Consider the following 20,844-nt stretch of genomic DNA (forward strand, 5'->3'; position numbering starts at 1 on the left):
TATCATAAGGCATCTCTATGACTATGTAACAGAATCATCTAACCTGTGGAAGGACTCTGTATATAGCATTGCCACACTGTGTGACCACCAGATCTCTGTCAAATATTATGTGGAAAGGAAAGGCCTTGCAGAAAGTATAGGGACTGATGCGAGATTCTTGGGTACCATTTTCTTCAAATCTGTCAAGGTCTTCATAGTAGTCCTCTTCTTTAGACTCTTTCTCTTCAATTAAAAATTGAATGTGGTCACATTCCTCATTTCTCTGTTGAATAACCTAGAAAAAAAAAGTAATGAAGGAAAAGATGAAAGACTGAAAACCCTTCTATTCATTATTAACTGGAATGCTACTATGAAGACAGGGATACGTTTAGACCAGAAAGACAAATTCAAGAATGGTAACTGTGTCTTTAAAAATTCTGTGTTCTAGTAAGTATTTCTGATTTTAAGAAGTATTTATAATTCCAGGGGAGGAATTGTGTCTTTACTTAGCAACAGTTGTTCTTCACATGAACAACATACTGACGAACCTTCAAATATAATATATATGTGATGAGTGAAATTTACATCTTGAAATCAGGGATTCAGGCTCAGGTTATGCTTGCTTTTATTGGTATGTGCCTCACAACAGGACTCTCCCCTCTCCTTGAGTGGATCTGTGTGAAGTCTTGAATTACACAAACCACTCGAATCCTTATTTTAATGAAAGCTGCTTGCAAGGCCTATAAAACAACAGCAAACAGTGCTTGATCAGAGGGTGGGCATGTCACAGTCAGCCAGAAGAGAGGTAAATGGAGCAAAGGTTTGAACGTGCAGTTCTTATCCAAGCAAACAGTGATGAGTTCAAGATCACACCCAACAGATAAAACGAAAAGCAATTACAATCTTCTCAGAGTCGTATTCCGTATTAAATGAAATCATAGATGACTGGTTATTCTGCATCAGTGAAATCTCAAATGAATGTCTTGAATACAGCAGTAATACTTTAGTAATTTTACTGAAAGTTGGTGAAAAATACAAAATTAATAGGGATTATTTTGTTTGCAGGGAGAGTCATATGTTATAGTATAATTAAAGCTAATAATTAATAGAATAACATAATTTACCCTGAGAGGCCAAATTCACCTCTTCTCAAGCCTAATTAGATTTAATGACTGGAACAGAACAACTCTATTTACACAGTATTGTTCAGCAGCAACTTTTTGGAACATGTTGCTCTTGGTTCTGTTTTCACAGAGCCTGATCCTAACTGCCACTGAAGCAAAAAAAGGCTTCTTAAAATCTCTAATGCATCCTGATTTTGCCCTTTACATATCTAGCCACAGAGACTAACAGTTAAAATATGAAAACAAAACACAGATTGTGCAAACAGTGATGTTTAGACTATTAAAACATTTCCCCTCCACAACTGGTTAGTTGGTGGTTTGGGGTGTGATGATACTTTATTTGTTCCTATTTGCACGCAGCAGCATAAAACAACATAATAGTATTTTATTTCTAAATGATGCTTAATTTAAGAAGGTGGTGCTCCTAGATCTCCTATTTGACTATACATTTAAAGGAAAGAGAGGCTTTTCTTGAGGACAGTTTGGAGCAGGAGTCTGATGGAGGTGCTCTATATAATCTGGTGCATTAGTCTTCTCTTTCTATTGTGTATACAACTTAGAAAAGATCAGAATTTACTGGCTCAGGTAGGTACCTAAAGCTGGATGTAAGAACAAGTTCAAATGCTAATGATGATAAAACCCAATTTCCTTTAAAAACTGTTGGTAATCCATGTGACAATGCATAGCAAAGAGAAGTGGGAAATTACTAGTTAATAAGAGGTGAACCACACAGGAAAAGTATGTGGTGGTCATTTGAGGAAAACAAATTATGTGGATTCATCTAGTAAAACAGAACACAGGAGATGGAAACCTAGTTTTCTTTTGAATTTATGGTTTAAAGGTCTTCCATGTATTCCTCTTCATATAAATCCTTATTCAAATAATTGTGAGGGACTGTGGCCATACTGAGGATTGATAAAATGCAGTTAGTGTCTCAGTTCTTATATTCCATGTTCACTCATGTACGCTCCCACAGGTTTTGTTGTATTATTAACCTTTACTATTATTGTGGCCAAAGGATAGCTGAGATTATACACAGTAACCTTTTTCAAATTATGTAGAATTATCACTAGAATTCATCTATGCTTCCATATGATTTCCAGTCTTGGATCTTACTTCAAAGAGTTGCTCTTAACAGAGGTGAATAAAACAAAATAAAACAAAACAAAACAAAACAAAACAGTACTTTGGATGAAAAGCTTCTTCATTCACCAAAGCAGTCATAAAATTCATTTTTAAAGATTGAATATTTTTAAGGAAATGTTCATAATAACAGCAGATAATATTCAGAGATATTAATATTACCACCTAATGACCATCTTAGTCACTGCATACTCTGTTACCATGCTACACCTGTACTTACAGGTTTTTTCCTGCTACCATGCAGCACTGTAAGGGTTTATCATAGCTTCCCATTTTTTAATAGAATGAATGATGCATCAATAAACAAAACTCAAGTGTTAGTTAAAAAAGAAACAGCATTAAACTAGACCTGCTACATGCTTCAAGACATGTCTAGGTATGTTTGAGCTATGATCCTCTGCGGTTACTACAGACTTTCACGGTGATTAAGTCAGTCATCATGCACATTGTGCTATTTTCCTTATCTTTATAGATAAGAACTGTGTCAGTAACAGTATAAAGCTGCAAATTTCCCCAGCATCTTCAACTTCATTTGCAACACTATTTTTGACTAGACTCCAGGGCATCTAGAAATGCTGGCTGTACTAGCGCATCATGATAGTGCAGCAGATGCACTACAGGCAAAACACATGGAAATGTGTCAGACCTACAAAACAGCCAGAGCACCAGCTGCACACTAGTGGTAAGCCTGATACGCTGTGGACATGGCGGATTTATTGAATTTGGTTCTGATCCTCCATGCACAGATCCTTATTAACAGAAGCTACAGTCATATTCCTCTACAGGCTAAGAAAGCTACTGAATCATCCTCAAATAACTCCCTATTGGATATGTAATTTCATGATGTCTTTCCTGCTCATTTAATTTATGCACTAGCTAATCTTCCTGTCGTGTGATCTCACCCACCTCAAACAACTTACAACTTCCCTTTTTCTGAGGCATTTCAGATACAGAAAAAAATCAATCTTCAAAATGATATATATTGATATATCATTATATATATACATATATATATATTTCCTGTCCTAGAGATGAAATCCATCCTAAAGAAAGTAATGAAGGTAACACAGAATAACATGGGCTGTCTGCTTAGAGAGACCACATTGTCCAAGTGCATTCTTGAATTACAGTGACATTCACAGTAACTAAGTCCTACTCAATTTTCCTACAATGCCTTGAGCTTTTACTTGTCAGCAAATTTAAAATCAGCACTTCTGGCAATTAACATAATATGTTACAGTCTGTCCTTTCACCCTTGTACATACGGGTCCAACCTAATTGGCCAGATACCTACTTGGCATAAAGACCTGTTCTAGCTACTCTGAAGTAAGCTTAACGAGGATAAAACTCTTCTATTGTCTCATTCTGCAAGCAAAGTTTGCAAGCCACAGAATTTCAACATCATTTTAATATTGTTGAGGAAGCCTCAATTAAATGCTTGACAAATGAAAGTTCAGTGACAGAAGTGACAAAGACAGGAATTAAGTCTAATTCTTTTGCCTCCCTCTGTGGTCTTAGCTGAAGTGACATCAGCTCACCACGTCTAAGAGCTCAATCACCATAGTAACTGCAGTTAAAAACTGAAGGGAAAACCACTCTCTTGGTTTCAAAGAGAATATATAACATCTAACTGGTTACCCACCTGTGCTTTTCAGAAAATATATTTTCAACATTTGCTCTTACTTAGCCAAGTGAAAAGTCAGACCAATATTCAGGGAGGAACAATTTAGAGAACAATTATTTTAAACATGCCTCTATGGTTTAATATATTCGGTGAGCTTCACACAAGATATTAAATCAAACAGTATCACTGTGATACAGCATGTATAACAAACACATGCTGTCTGTTAAGCCTTCTCTAATGTACCTGCAAGACAAGACTCATTTCTATAGGTAAAAGCGGGTCCCCGAGATATACTCAGATCTCAGCATCAGTGACAAACAAGAATGTCCTTAGACAAGGATCTTTTTCCTTTGCATTGTGAAGATGAATATATAGTCATTTTTTTTTTGCCATTTAAAACTGAATACAGGATGACATTCTTGATCTCTTTTGATCAAAACTGACCGTGCAATGCTACTTGACAAATTTCACTGCAGCTCTTCCAGGGTGGTTCAGTGTCCAAGTGGTACCATCGTTAGCTTTGCACACCCACGGCTAAAACTGAAGGGATGTCTGGCAGCTGGTTTCAAGGCGGAGACTGTCTCACTGCACTGAACCTCTGAGTATGAAGCTCCTGAAGTTTCCAGCTGTCCTTGGGTCAGAGGCCGATTGTGCTCCATGATCGCCTCATCTTCATACACAGCTAACCTTTTAATGTACAAGCTCAGTACTGATTGTCCTCCGTGACAAGTTCCTAAGTAGTTTTTTAGGCCAGATCCCCAGCTGGTCACACTCTGGCTTTGTTTTTTGGATTGCCATTATATAAGACAGTCAGAAATTACCATCTTAGAATCATAGAATTTCCGAGTTGGAAGAAACCCACAAGGATCATCAAGTCCAACTCCTGGGTTCCCAAAGGACCACACAAAAAAAATAAAATAAAAAATCAGACCCTGTGTCTGAGAGCATTGTGCAAATGCTTCCTGAACTCCCTCAGGCTCAGTGCCGTGACAACAGCCCCGCAGAGCTTATTCCAGTGCCCAACCACCCTCTTGGTGAAGAACCTTTTCCTAACCCCCAGCCTGACCCTCCCCTGTCCCAGCTCCATGCCGTTCCCTCGGGTCCTGTCGCTGTCCCCAGACAGCAGAGCTCAGCGCCTGCCCCTCCGCTCCCCTCGTGAGGGAGCTGCAGGCCACCATGAGGCCTCCCCTCAGCCTGCTCTGCTCTGGGCTGAACAAGCAGTGTCGCCTCAGCTGCTCCTCATACATTTTGCTCTCTAGACACTTCACCATCCTTGTTGCCCTCCTTTGGATGCTCTGTAATAGCTTTATGTTCTTTTTATACTGTGGTGCCCAAAACTGCACACAGTGCTCGAGGTGAGGCTGCACCAGCACAGAGCAGAGCAGGACAACCCCTTCCCTCAACCAGCTAGCCATGTCGTGCCTGATGCTCCCCAGGGTACAGTTGGCCCTCCTGGGATCTTGTCAAGGATCTCCTCCGGCACTTTTTCATTTGATACTGTAAACCATCTTCCCTGACAGTCCGAAAGACAGATTTTGATAATCCACTCTCAGATACTAACAGAGCTGCAGCATGCTGTTTTCCCAACAGATTTTTTTGGCTTTGTAGGATTTTACAACACTTCATTGTCCTGTACCATTTGTAGCCCTGAGAGAATCTCTGTCCTGACTTCACCTTTATAGGTCACCCTCATTTATATACAAACAACCTCTGACAAGCAAAGCAAGAGAAGGCACAGCCAGAAGGCTGCTTACAGAGATCTTATGCCAAAGCTAGTAACCAGCAGCATGACGATTTTTAGTTCTCATACTGAGACTGGCAGAAGTTAAATATTTTTAGTGTGTTCTCAAAGTCAGGAACAATTCTTAGGACAGTATTTGCTGAAAAAAAAATAATCTTAATTCTATTTAGCTAAAATGGATTACAATATCAGGGAAGATAAGGCAAATTGGATTTGAACTAATCAGTTGATTAATGTCAACCAAGGCTTTCCTGAACTATTCAGCTGGAATTGTGAATTCAAATTAAAAAAAAAAAATCCCTTTCAGGGCTAACAGAGTTTAACAGAGACAAACTCAGACCTTTCTTTTTTCCTTGCCTTCATCATACACGTCTCAGGTGTTAAAAGGCATTTTTCCTGAAGGACGCTGTTCTGGAAAAAGAAAGCCCTACTGTATACCACAAGAACATACATATAAATGTGACTGAGCACTGGCACAGGCTGCCCAAAGAGGTGGTGGAGTCTCCTCCTTGGAGATCTTCAAAAGCTACCTGGATGTGGTCCTGGGCACCCTGCTCTGGGTGGTCCTGCTTGAGCAAGGGTTGGACAAGATGAAATCCAGAGGTCTCTTCCAACCTCAGCCATTTTGTGATTCTGTGCAATGCATGAAACAAAATCTAAACGCTTAATGAAATAAAAAAAAAATATTGTAAACAATTAAGATCTTCTGCCAACTTCACAGCAACTGTAACATGAAAGACAACTTCAAGCAAAATTTTATGTAAACGTAAACTTAGAAGCCTGCACTATCTCAAGAAGATTTACGTGAGCATTTGTTCTGAACAGTTGGAGGATAAAAGTGGATAACAAAATATTAAACATCATGTCGCAGATATGGACTTTATACTAATATAAAGAGAACTACAGATCTTACTAAAACAGTCGCATATTGGATTGTAATATAAATGTTTGAATAAAGAGATTTGGAAGGATAACTTGGGAATCTCAGCTCTGTTCTTGCAAGTAGGAAGGTAACTCCCATAACAAAATCAGAAACTTAGGGCTGAGTATTAAGGCTGAATCAGTTCAAAATAAATAAATAAATAAATAGATGCCAAAATACATTCTTCTTCATGCAAAAATCTAGCTAAAGTCCAAACTGAAATAATTTACAGAAAAGGTGGCACTGGTTGGTCTATAAAAACTGAGGGGATAAAAAGCAACTGCATTGTTCCTCTGTGCTGTGCTATTTAAACAATGTGTTACTAACAGTCAGAAATGCATAATTACTAAATTATGGAGCAAGGGATTGAGATGAAAGAAAATGTTTTTTTTTCTCCTGTTCCCATTTTTAGAATGGTGTAAAACTAGCCAGGTACCACAATGACAAACTTTAGTTTAAAATCCTCATTCGGTAACATTAATGATTAATAGCTGACCTGTGGTGTAACAGGGAGAGACTTTTATTGTCTGTGTGGATTAATTGCAAATTTTGGTGCTGTCACCCCGCAGAAACATAGTACCTGTTTATTCTCTGCTTAGGTACCACTGAAGTTTGTGATTACCTGCAGATTAAAGCACTATTTGGTGTCATTAAAGGTGTCAAAAGCTAGGTTTTATTAACTGGCAAAGATGAAAAGTTCAGGGCTGAGATAATATTCTAACAGGGACATAATTTTTTAACAGCAATGAGAAAAATCAGGGTAACTGACATAATAAAATACGAGACAATGTGCACTTTTTCAGTTAAGAGGTAATACCAATTTTATGGGCCTATATGCCTTTGGCTCAGAGAGTCTGGAAGAACAGTTTGGATTTAAATGAAACTTTGTGTTCACTTACAATGGATTTGACCAATATTGTCACAATTCTATTTAATTACAGCACAACAATAAGATCTCCAGAAAAGCCTAACAAAAACAAATAAAAATGAAAAGTAAAATTTAGAAACAATATTTAAACTTCTTTGGGACATTTATTACTTGTGAGAAGTCCTATATGGATATTGGTATTGTCCAATACAATCTTCTCAATAAAGTAACATTCAGACTGAGGACACAATTTATCAGACTTTTGTTCTGGTAGCTGCTTTGCACAACCTGGATTTCTCCTCTTTCCCAGTGATCACTTTTGTCTCTGCATAACCCTTTGACTATGCTGGCAGAACTCTCTGTGATAGAACACCAAACAACATAAGTGAACAGATATGGGTAAAAATAACCCAGAAAAACAAATGTTATTTTGAACCTAGCTCACTTCCTCCATCTAGTTTATTTTATAGCTCCACAACAGCTGGAGAGACACATCAGAAAAAGCTGTCCTAGGACAAGCTCGAGCAGGAAGAAAAGGGGGGACTGTGTAAGTTGCCTGCGCCACCAAAAGAAATGTTTGTCAAGCAACAGCTTCAGCATTCTTGCAGCCAACTTTCCAACATGGTCCTCCTAGTCTGTCTTAACACTGAATAAACAGGGACCAAAGAGGAGGACTTTTGTGATCTGTTGCACCCTTACCTATCTGAGTACTAACACTTGCTGTAAAAGTTTTAAATATGGATTTCTACCAAGCAGAATTTAAACAAAGGACATCAAGTATATCACCACTGCAATATGGAAAAAGCCATTCATTATAAACCTGAGATAGCTTATAACAGGAAACCTAAGAGTTTACTCTTTATATTGGAGTTCATATTGGAGTTTATACTCCAACATAGGAGCAGTAATTACCTTTGTCACTGGGTCATTTTTAAATCTCTTATGAAAGCAAGCAAACAATCAATCATATTTTATAGCAATGACTGAATGAACGTTACACTGAAGTTTTTGTTTTTAGACTTTAGCCAAATTAATGCTAAAATAAAGTATTACTTCAGCTAGAGTAGTGAAACCGTGCTAGAAAGGTAGTATGGTTAGGGAATAGTTTTTTTAATAAAAAAAAAAAAGAAAAAAGCTTGCTGTACCTGCTTATATTCTTCTGTACTTGATGTAAAATATTTGGTATGAACTGCAGTATTGCTAACACCAACAAGTTTTTATGTTGCCATTTTCCCCCTGATGTATCTGAGGCTAACTGCATGTTAGATCAAACCCTGATTTTACACTGTTAGACTGATCAGTTAAATTTTTCTGTTACTCTGTAAGGACTCAAAGCAGAAGTTTCTTTTTCCATTTCACAAGTAACTTAGCATGCATAATATTACGTAAACTATACAGTTTACTATGACTAAGGAACATTTTTCCTCTTCTGGGGCTGTAGGTGCATATCCAGTCACATTCCCATTCAATGGAACCCACAAACCCAGACACACAAACGTATCTTGGTTCTGCTAAGGACCTGGCATGAATGCCGAGAAGAAGACTGCTCTCCATCCAGGTATCACCAATGCACATCAGCCTCACAGTTTACATACAGATAAAGAATTTAGGAATGTGGAAAGAGCAACCCTAATAAACCAGTACCAAGTTTCTGTACATCACCTTCTTCTTGGAACAATGGGAATTTGTTCTGAACTGTTCTCGAGTAGGTCTGCTTGCACATTAAATGCTGGCCTTCTCAGCATGTGACCGACCCATCCTTAAAGCAACCCAAATGACAGTGGCTCTTCCTGAGTCAGTAGTAAAGCCATAATCTAACAAAGGACAGCAACAACGATTGTTTGCCATCACTTCACTTGTCTTGATTGCATCCTAATGACATAAACATTCAATGTGTACAACCCTTCAAACATTACCTTCATATCTATTTCTGTGCCATGGATCTGCTGAGCTACTGTTTTGATGATTCCAATGACAATATCCTGTAGACCTTCTCTTTCTGAATAGTAATGCAGAATGAGTCCTTTCCCCTTCTCTGCATCAGTGCATCTGAAGGAAGGGGCTCGCATACCTGGGTAAATAGTAGCAAGATGGTCATGCAGAGCATCCAGGTTCTAGAAGAAGAAATTAAAAACATAATTATAAGGCATATACTTCTTAGGTTTAAAGAAAATAAATACATATCTTGTCTAATCTATTCCATGATTCCCTTTCTCATACTGGTCACACTCCCTGCACATTTGCCTTACTATTTCTAAAACAGCCCTCAGCAGGCTTTTCAGGTAGCTTGCAAAGTTCTTTCCATCTACTGTGGAAATGTTTGGACATGAATGACATCAAAACTAGCACTATAAAAATTACTCTAGGTAGTAAGAATTTATGCTCAGTTATGCTGTATTTCAAAACATTTGGTGATTAAAGACCTTGTATATGTTTCTCAAACCTGTAGCTCATCCATTTGCATCCCTTCCAGATTCTTGTCTCTATAATCTCCCCTTCAGATTCAGGTGTCAAATACAAATAAGTGTGTCTGAATAAGCATGAATCTTTCTCCATATTGTCAATGAAACAACATGCTAGCTCTATCATCATAACAGTCAACCCAAGCTTACAGGACCTGACAAAGTCTCAAACTTCAAAGTAAAGTTTTAAATGATTAAAAAGACTGATCTCAAATACAGACTTTGGGAATAAGGGGGGAAAAAAAAAAAACAACACAGAACACATAGCTACTACAAAAATGTTTCAGAAAACACTATTCAAGAAAGAGAAAAGGTCTTTTATATTTTTAGCTGATACCCTGGACATCTTATGTACTTAACTTTAAATTTTCACAAGAGAAATTGTTATCTGGGCAGGAAAGTTAAAATGAGAAATTGACAGGCATATCTAATGAGATAATAAAAAAGAGAACAAGATCAAAATCACACTAAGAATACAATGCTAGCTCTGACTTTGATTAGGAAGCAATTATCAAGGCTCCAGCTTGCTGTTTACTGTATAATGTTTAATACAGAAAGAGCAATCTGGAGTGCTGATTAATGTTGCTACCCACATAATTATTTACCTCTTGTAAAATGTATGCAATGTATACATCCTAAGTCCAGAACATTACCGTATATTTAAAATGTACTTCCCCCCACACCACAAGCAACTGCTATCATCAGGTTTTGCATGTTGTTTTGCACAAGAAGTGAGGTGAAAATACTTTCCGTGTGCTGGCTGGGCCATTCTCTACCTTTCATGACCATCTGTCAATCATTAGATTTGTGGAAGCATACTGAACTTGATTTCATGTGAGCTGTGAAGCGCTCAAGCATCTGCCTCTTCTCCTGGGAGGCCTCCAGAGGAAATGAGGCTCTTAGAAATGAATTCCATAGCAGGCACTCAGCCTGGAACTTCCTCCTTCGTTTTTTTAATTTGTTTCAAATTCATGTTTTTGTTGCTCTATCAACACCTCCAAATTAAACCTTGAAAAGGCAACAGTCTGAGAGTCAATTCATTCCAGCTGTTAGTGGGCATTCAATTGCAAAAAGCTGCAATGGGCTTGAAGGCAAATGCTGTTAAGATCTTCACAGAGTTCAAGACAATGAAATTGGAAGAGACTGCTTTGAAAGAGCGTGGATGAAAACATGAGAGAGCTGACTTCAAGGGAGTGCTCCTGAATCTCCTTAATTGTGTGCAGAACTGTTCTTTCAGTATACATGCCTCAGAAACAGCTGGGATATACTGACCTTTTAGAAAAAAGATTCTTACGGAGATATACGGAAACAGAGGGTGCACTATCCAGTTATACAGTCATCAACACCTGAAGAATCTCAAAAGGAGTAAAGCAGAGAATTTTTATAATATGGTTGTCTAATGATTAACATTTAAGTCTGGCACAAGTGTTGCTAACAAATGGCAGTGGCCTAATTGTGAAAGACCACTTTGTTTCCCTAATACCTCATTACTGGCTTTGTCCAAGCAACATCAGAGGTGAATCCACATGATTTGCCCTTTAGTCTCGACTGTCAAAACAGCTGGAGTACAGGACTTGCCCAGAACGCGCTGCAGCTGCTTTTGAGTCCCCAGTGTGTTTTCTCCCTGTGCATGCAGATTATGGGCTGAGCAAAGAGCTTATTGCATCCAGATCTTTGCTCCACCGGAGTCAAGACTCAGTAGAGATGTGCATCAAGACCCAGGAGCTGAAATTGCTCCCAGATCCTGTCATTTAGACATCTTATCATTGTCACCTCTAACAACTACTCCTTTCTTCTGTTTGAGCAATTCTAAATTGACATTGCAGCTTCTAGAAGAACAAATGCATCTTTTTTCTAGTTTGTTCACCTGCTGTGGGCCAGAGGAGTGGTCAGGTACACATAATAACAGGTTAAGTACTCTCCCTGAAATCTTGGCTCCCAGGTTACTCAGATTTATGCCAGAGCTTGTGCTGCGACCAGAGACACTAATTCTAGAGCTCTAGAGAGCAGTGATCATCTCCATGGTGAAACACAAAGTGATCTCCAAGCAGGAATGAACACGGACCAGCAACACTAAGGCAGGCCCTGGCCTGTCTGAAAACAGCAAAGTTACGACTGGCACCTGAAATACAAAGATACACTGTTCAGCTCTGTGCTGTACAGAGCATCTGGAAAGTGTTTTAAAAGAGCAATTAGTCCCGTTAAATTTATTGCACTGCAATTATGAACAATTAAATAGCCAAGTAAATGATCTCCTAAATGAGACAGAACTAACCACTACTCCAGTGTTTCATTTTCTTTCAGCAGAAAGCTACTGAACATAACAAAAGCACACTTTGGGTTTCTTAGGAGGTATCTCTTTTCACACCACTTCTCTTTGGCACAGTGTCTCCTTTCAATATGATTTGCAATTTTTCCAGCCCTGTGTTTTTCATAGGAAGTATAAATATTAGATTTGGTTGTGCTGTCTTCTTCCTCTTTCTTGAAGCCTGAAGTATCTGTGTTTCATCTACGAATAAACTAAATTCTCTCAGAGATGTCAAGGGAAATAGAATATAAATATGAGATTTATTTTCACACGCTTAAAAAACCAGCAGCTCTCTATTATTTCACACATTCCTGGGCTCTGTACAGGTCTCAAGAAGCACCTTTTGGAACTGTATTATGTATTTTAAGAATCTGACAAAATCTCGGCACATCAAGTCCAATCAAACCTATTTTTGTAAGCATATAAATGAGCTTCCTGACCTAATCTGACTGCTGGAAGCTGCAAAAACAATAAATCACAGATAATGTTGATTTTCCATCATAATTAAAAGCTAAAAAGTACATTGTTGGCACAGCTATTAATATATTAGTCTTGATAGAATTTACAGAAGTACATAATAGCTAATGTCATCTTTTAGCATTGAAATGCAAACAGAAAGGCCTAAAATACTGTCATTAGAAGAATATAAATGTATGCTGTTCACACTTTTACAGAGGTTTGGTGTGTCCTACAAACATGTCCACCATTATTCACAGTAAGGAATAGAAACAGAAGTATACTGGATGGAAAAGGGGATGAGAGGAAGACGAAAGGACTAGCCCACCAGTGTGTACCCAAAGTGATGGAGGAATAGACCAGCTACATCTTTTTTTTTTATCCTCTCCTATTCTTTCTCAACCCTAATCACAGCTTCAGTATATCTTTAAAAATTACATTGATCTGAATGCTTGCTTTGAGGGAAGCCTGTGAATGAGGCTATAAAATATAAAGGATATCCTTTCCCACAGACAGACAATGGTACACAGACCACACACTTGGTAGGCATCAGTGGGAGCATACATATAACCTGACTGTCTGCCCAGCAATTACAGTCCATGGGATTTGCAACAGAATTCTGGGTTGAATAAATTTAGGATGCTCTGCAATAATCCAGATTGTAGGGCAGGTACTGAGGTATACAAGTAAACATTCCAGTAATTCAGCAAAACGTGCTTTCTGCTCTTTTCACTTGTTATTACTGGAGAGATTTTTAAGGACAAAGATGACAAGAAGCTGCTAAATTTCTAGTGAAAATTGATAAAGGTTTGACACAACAATTGGACAATCTCCCGTGAAACCTTAATCAGTTCAGTGTTTTTAAACCCGATACAGCATGCACCTCTCCGCAAGAGTGACATATATCACAAACCATAAATTCAAACTGTTTTTGAAATGAACAATGTTGAAGTGACAAGAAAGGGAAACCCCTTTTTTCTACGCTTGGAAATCACACTTTAGAGAAGTCATTACACTTCTTCCGTGCTACTGAAAAATTACGTTCAGTTTGTTTTATTTTATAGCACACTTTCAAACTGTTCTTAAGTTAGGGAAGCACAAAAATGGGCTTAAACACTGCTACTCTATCCCACCCTCAGTTCACGGAGAAAATAAAATCTCTGTCTTAAGAGATAAGCTGTGTATGATCTTCACTCTGTACATAGTGTACAATTAGAAATAACAAGTATCTGTAATTAGTCAAAGAGCACTTGGGATAAGAAATATCCTGCAAATCTGAAGACCACATTCTCTGTTAATATAAACAACGTAAAGCCTTTTTAATTAATATGCACAGACAATTTGGTGCGGGGTTTTCATGCCTCTTGTACTCCATACTTCTGTTACCTAGAAAACTCCTGTTCAAAACTTTTACTTGCAGTTTCAAATTAATTTTTAGATTTATGAATGCCTCTGCAAATCCAGCTTACCTGCCTTCTCATTCCCTTTTCATGTAACTAAACAGTCAAAGATGATTGTTTAAAGAGAAAAATAGTACTCTGAAATCAGGTACTGAAATAGGACTGAAATATCAGGTAACCGAAGAATATATTAACCGAGAGGGAAACAGAACAGCAATGCCAGAACTTCTGAGTAGTGAAAAGATCTATAGAACACAAATACCAACATTTGTCATATACCTCTCCACAAGTAACTGGAAGATAATACCAGATTATGGCATTTTATCTCCAAATCCTATTCTAACCTGTTGGCTAGACCATACTTCTGCCTGGTCCAATGTATTTGAAATAATTAGGTGTAAAAATCTTACCTGCAAAAATTCTCTGACATTTGAGCCCAGGACACGTAGAATTGTATCATAACCAGATTCTTGACAAAACACAAAAAACATCTTCCCAAACATTTGAAGAATTTCCCCAGCGTTTAGATCTAGTTAAAACAAGAAGATGTGACTTAGTTCAAATATTGCATTTCATGCACTTTGCTTACTACTTTAGTCTCATATTCGTAAATAAGAAAGACAGTACCTAAACTCTACCCAGACCCAGCAGGCCAAGAATATGGGGACAACAAGATTCAGGGTCCACATACCCAGGAATGTGTATTCAGTACGGGAATTTCAGTACAATTTACTGATTACCTTTATGGTTTTGGGGCATTGTGCATTCCGTGTATCTGTAGTGTTTTAGATTTTGATACAGATAAGGAAACACTGTTTGCAAATAATCGTCAATGTTCGCCTCAGGGGAGTTACTTCTGGGTTACAATAGTGTGAAACCACATCAGCTGCTCCAATTCAACATGACTACTAGTCATCGTTGTCTTTTGAGTTCTTGGCTAATTACTCTTTCAGAACAAATTCATACTGCATTTGGGTCTGCAGATAAAATAAAAATGATGGGCATAATTCTGCCTTTTAAACTACAGACCATTGTTGGAATGATTGAAAACATGCTACCCCAGTTAATGATAGATATGAAATATGACATGCCATAAACACTTCTGTAACTGGGCATGCTAGTTCAGCAGAGAGATCAAAGATGCAGAGATCAAATCCTTTCTTCCGAGATTTTTTAGTTTTCTCTCTGACCATTACCATGTTTCCATTTCTTCTTTGTTAAATCCTGTGTCTCTCTGCTACATGGATTTATTTATTTTTAATCATACATGTGATAAGTGTGCAAAGAACATTTCCATATTACTTACTAAGGACCTTGCTTGCAGCTGCAACCAGGTCATAGGTTTTGGAATCATCATATATTATTCTGACAAGAAACTGTCCTTCCTCATCTAGCTGTGCCTCCTTCCTAAAAAGAAAATATAACAAAATATTTTTGGTTGAGGGAGAAGCACCAAATCTATAAATCAATTACATATTGTTTGGTATTAGTCTTTAAATAAGGTAAGTCCGTAGGTTATACCTTTAAGAAATTACTTGTAGAAAATTAGAAATACATCTGATCCATACCTCAGGATAAATACAGGATAAGTACAACACCATTCTCTTATGATCATTTGTACTCTGAAAATAATAATTAGCTGGAAGAAAATAAATAAGATTTTTCAGCACAGAGCCTCACAAAGAAGCTGCTGAACTAATTAAAGATAGAATTTGTAGTTTAAAAAGGGAAATATCTAATAAACCAGAATTAGAAAAATTTTCAAAAAGACAGATGATTAATTTTTTTTTTAATAAAAACGAGGTATATGTCATATGAATTTAAGACAATCATCAACTCACCACTGTACCCTAATTATTTCTCTAATAGAAAAATGAAAGACAACCATGGGGAAAAATTACTTACTAGTACTGTAGTAATGAAGGGCTCCTACCAGAGAAGGACAGAAACTTGTCTTGAGATAAGGTTGAAACATACTGCATAAGAGCAAATATTCTAATGGCTCAAAACTTCTAACAATCATTAGGATTATAAACCTTTAAAAACTAGATTCTAAACCTACTATCTAAAATTCTGTATCCCCTTTTACAACAAAATCTTCCATCTCTACCACCATATTTCATGCATCATTAGAACAAAACTCTTTGACATTTAGCTTCTGATTTTCTAAAGCTAGCATATTTTCTTTTTAAAATAAAATAATACAAACTAATAATGCCTATACAACAATTCAAGTATTTACAGTTGTACTGGAAATATCCATCCATACAAACACAGAAACATTCTCTGTGTTACTCAATGGGAAGAGAGGCCTGAGGATTAAGTATTCTGTTTCATGTTAAAACTGCTAGATGACAAATGGTACTGTTGATAAGGCCTGATTCCAATCTCATGTGATATTATTCTATTGACCTAAATGAAATTACTTGTCATTTAACCCTCCAGTTAGTAATCATCAGTCTTTGACCATCTGCCCACTTATCAATGGAAGTCTGGAATCCTTTATTTTCTTCTTCCTCTTCCACTTTCTTTAATCACGCTCATCATATTCTTACCACTGACCAAAAATTATACTACACTGGTATTATATTTAAAATATGTTGACTTTTTTTTATTAATTAATGAGCTCTCATACCATCTACATGACATACGCCTTTTTATACCCATTCTATGAATAGGCATAATGAGCTAAAAACAAGCTAAGCAACTTTCCCAAGTTCTCAAGTTTCACAAGTTTTACAAGTTTCACAAGGCTATATAGCCTTTAGATGAAAGTAAACATCCTATGGAATAGATATAAAAGGAACATCACTTGTTATTAAATGACATGGAAAACATTAATAAACTTAACGTGTTTTTTATTTATTTATTTATTTATTTTATTACACTCTCTGGGAGCTTCCCAAATGGAATGAAAGAATAGACAGCATTAAGCAGAGCAAAACTGGCTGCAAGAGTTTTGTCACAATATGTAAAAATAAAAAGCACAGTATTATTTTTTATGAGTAACCAATTGCAATAATTTATTCGTTAAGAAATAGTGTTTTTATAAAAATCAAGCAGAAATTGTTTGTGTACACACAGTCCCCTACAACTCTTTTTTTCATACTCCAAAAAAGTACTTCTGGTCCTCCTCCCCAGTCATTCTCTGAAAACTTCAGATCAGCCTGCAGGATATCAAGTCTCACTGATTCCTGAAAACAGCTCCTATGCCATATATTCCATCTTTTCCTAAGCAGCAGAATAACTAGTTTTTTTAATGGTAAACATCCTGAAGCATATGAGGTCCGTCAGTGACAAGAAGGTGTTTACACTTCCTAAGAACTGAACTGAAATCACATGAGAAAAGAAAATCATCTTGATTCTTTGATTCTCATAAAATGGTATGTAACTGGAAGTCAAATATGGTTTAGAAGGAAGTTTGCAAAGGGTGCACAAACTTTCCCACATCCCTGATACACGCTGTGCTTTCTCTTAGTCTCTCAGTTCTCAGCCAAACCACAAAGGATTACACACACATCTGGAAAAGCAATGAACATCCTCAGAAATACTGCATACTTGCACAAGCCACTAGACACAGCTTTTGTGTGTGAGAATTTTCTGTATTAAAAAAAATTGAACGAGTTTGTTCACTCTGGTATCTCTTTCAAAATGGTTAGTTCCTTCCAATTACATTGACTGGAACTTTTCCTGCTTCTTTCTCAGTGCCAAGCCATGCTTACTTTCTTAATTAGCTTCACTGTATTTCATCAAAGTTTGTCTTCAATGCCTACAGCTTCTCTGAGCCATCTCTTTTTAAAATTAGCACTGGTTATTTAAATGCCTACCCCATTTATATTATTCAGATACTTTGGGTTTTCTCCACTCTTCTCTACATGCTTTGCATCACTCAGCAGCCATCTTCTTTGTAGCCTTAGTATGTATTTCCTATTAAAATAACGTTATTGGTAAAGTTAAACAAAAAAAGTTCATTAGCAATTATGTCTGCATTGGACATAATTTTCTGGGAAGAAACTGCAAGCTCCAAGGCTTCACTCTCCCTCAGTATCAGCAGTCTTGATGGACATTCCAGCAGTACAGGCAAAGAAACTGCTGTTTGTACTGCAGCCTAATCATCCAAGAGAAAAAATAATGCCCTGCTTTTTAGTAATTTTTATTTTAAAAAGACACAGAAAGATATTAAAAAATTGTGGCCCAAAAAAAAGCCAACCTCCTTTTGGGAAATTTTTTCTTTCTAGAGAATTTGCTGAAGTAAATATTTGCTCTAGCAGGGGACTACATTCCTCACTCAAAACTGTGTGGTCAAAAAATCTTTGTTTGTCCTACAGTTATGGTAAATCCCCTGACAATGTCTGATGTAAACCTCTGTCAAAAGACAAACAGCTTTTTTCTAAAACCAGTGCTTGAAAAATACTAGAATCAAGTTTTTTTTTTTTTTTTTTTCCCGCTATGATTCCTTCTCCATACTTCTCAGCCCTGCTGTGCTGGTACATCCCAATCATTTAGCTCAATGCAGAACTGACTTGTAATTCAGCTAAGTATTTGTTTTACTGGGTTATTTTTCTGCTGGATGGATTTCCCAGTCTCTTCCTCCCCTGGTCACAGAAGCTGCTGTGCATACCGAACAACATGTAGGTAGACAGAGCTGCTGAGGACACGACAGGCAGTTCAGTGAAGTTGGCTGAAGCCTTTTCCCCTGCCTCCAGTGAAACAAACTGCGGTTTCTGAAGCCTTTCTGTTTCTCTTGGTAATCTGACATCAATGAGAACTTTGGGAAACCCTTCTCTCTGAAACACATGATTATCCTTAAGGCTACAGGTGATGAGGAAATGCTGCTGTAAGTTTATCCAAAATGACCAATGCAATGTGAAAACACTTTTATTTCCACCGAGGCATTTGTCCTTCAGCAAATGTATCGAATTGCAGGTCCTCTAGTAAACTTCTTTGAGAGCAGAGCGTCAGAGGTATGAGCACCAGAGGCTGACCACAATGTTAACACCAGCAGCCCAGGAAACAGGTGAATCATTTAGGTGAATGGGCAATGCCCAAGTTATTTCCTCACGGCTGCAGTTTTCTCACCTAATTGCCTGACCCCTACCTGCTCTATCAAACCTGTCTGCATTTACAGTAAGGAGCTGCTTCTACAAGAAGGGTGATATGAAGAAACCAGCAATTCTTCCAGTTTTAACTGTTTTTACTCCACGACCTATGAGTATCATGTATGAAAACAAACCTGCCTGTGTGGAACAAGATGTGACTATATAAGCCTGGGTGTCTGAACCTTAAAATACCAGAAGGCTGCAACTGCTCTCATCCGAACAGCTTCTCTCTCCTGGCTGACAGATGGTTCCTGAGCTGGGATTAGAACTGGAATATAACATGGCCTCCTTCAATGCACAGAATTTACATTTGGCTGACTATATTTCATAAAAAACGTCATCATCCACAGCTTTATGAAAAACTGTGGCACTTCTCTCGAAATGTTTTGCTGCAATCATTATTCTCATTTTTTTTAACAGATGTTTTCTGCAGACCCTGGTGTTTGATCACAAAGGTATTAACAGCAATAACATGTGGTGACTTTCTTAAGGGCTTGACTGGAAATGAACCAAAAGCAACAAGTTCTGGCAAATTCCCAGTTCCAGCTCTGGTTAATTCTTTAGTGAAGCAGCAGCACTACAGTAGCAAACTTTTAACTTTCATATGCCCTTGCTTTCAAAACAACTTCTAAGACAAATAGAACATGATTTACAATTAATTTCTCATTTACATTTCTAGAAACAAAAGAAGGGTGTGTTTTGCTCCCCAGTAAGTTTATGTTTGAAAATTTAAAAAAATCCCAGGAGACTGATGCTCTTGCCTGAACAGACTCCTGCTGTCAGCACACAGGATGTGCTATTTCATGGTTCAAAACTTGCATCCTTTGTTATGCCTGTCCTAACTGCTGTGGTCTGGCAGTCCTTTTTATTCACTCTAGGCTAATTTTGAATGATTACACAGAGCTATCCCAACTGTGGCAAACAAAGATTCCAGCCAGGACTTTTTCTAAAATGTTTTCCTCCCGAATGTTTAAATTATCCAGGTTAATCTGTGGAAGTTTACTTGGGGAAAAATAACCTTAACCATTGCACCATGGAAAATAACAGTAACACAGAGGACATTTCTCACGTACGGGTTTGACCTTGACATCATCCAAATCAATGGAAAAATTCCTACCAAGGTGATCAAAGCAGGATCAAGTCCTAAAAGCAGCCCTTCCGCTATTGGTCATGCTAACACCCCCAAATTGCCGTTGGTCTAGAAGCACAAAATAGTGTTAAAGGTGTACAATGGGCCCTTTGAAAATCTTTTCCATTGTGAAGCTAGTTTAGTATTTGAAAACACACTACTCACGTTCAAAGGTAGTGTTAATAATTCACAAAGATGAATGAAATCTTAAGTGCTAACAAACATTCAGACAAAAACCACTCTTAAAATGATAACAGATCTTGTACTATGGATTTTTAGACCACAGGTTGCACACATTTTTATTTCACCCTCAGACTTCACACTGTAAACCTCAATGAAATGTGGTCTGGAAAAGACCCATTTTTTCTTAGCACAGAGATTCCTAACTTGTATGCATGGGAAAAGGCTTGCTATGAATGTTGATCTTTAAGGTCCTGGAAACATATGGGAAATACTTTCTCTCTTTTGATGTTTCAAGGATTTTCTTTTGCCATCTTAAGAGATTTTACAGGCAACACAGTTGGACAAGATGCCATGACAGGTTGGTCCTGTATACATGTTTTTCTTACTTATGTAGTACATCCTCCAC

The 20,844-nt window shown here is 37.5% G+C and overlaps 1 protein-coding gene across 3 annotated transcripts in view; it reads right to left on the bottom strand.

The window, feature by feature from the left end:
* The window catches only part of GUCY1B1 (guanylate cyclase 1 soluble subunit beta 1), a 42,024-nt gene that overhangs the window by 11,982 nt on the left and 9,198 nt on the right, over positions 1 to 20,844 (bottom strand). For all 3 annotated transcript variants that reach the window (XR_013950400.1, XM_080589905.1, XM_080589904.1), the window contains exons 3-6: positions 15,334 to 15,434; positions 14,438 to 14,556; positions 9,318 to 9,515; positions 44 to 274 (exon numbers count right to left, since the gene is read on the bottom strand). Coding sequence is in view for 2 of the 3 variants with exons in the window: in XM_080589905.1 (XP_080446031.1) it covers positions 44 to 274; positions 9,318 to 9,515; positions 14,438 to 14,556; positions 15,334 to 15,434 (649 nt within the window). In the remaining variant the exon portion in view is untranslated. The remainder of the gene's footprint in view (positions 1 to 43; positions 275 to 9,317; positions 9,516 to 14,437; positions 14,557 to 15,333; positions 15,435 to 20,844) is intronic.

Source organism: Anser brachyrhynchus, assembly GCF_964034855.1.
Source record: "Anser brachyrhynchus genome assembly, chromosome: 4".
NCBI classification, from domain to species: Eukaryota; Metazoa; Chordata; class Aves; order Anseriformes; family Anatidae; genus Anser; species Anser brachyrhynchus.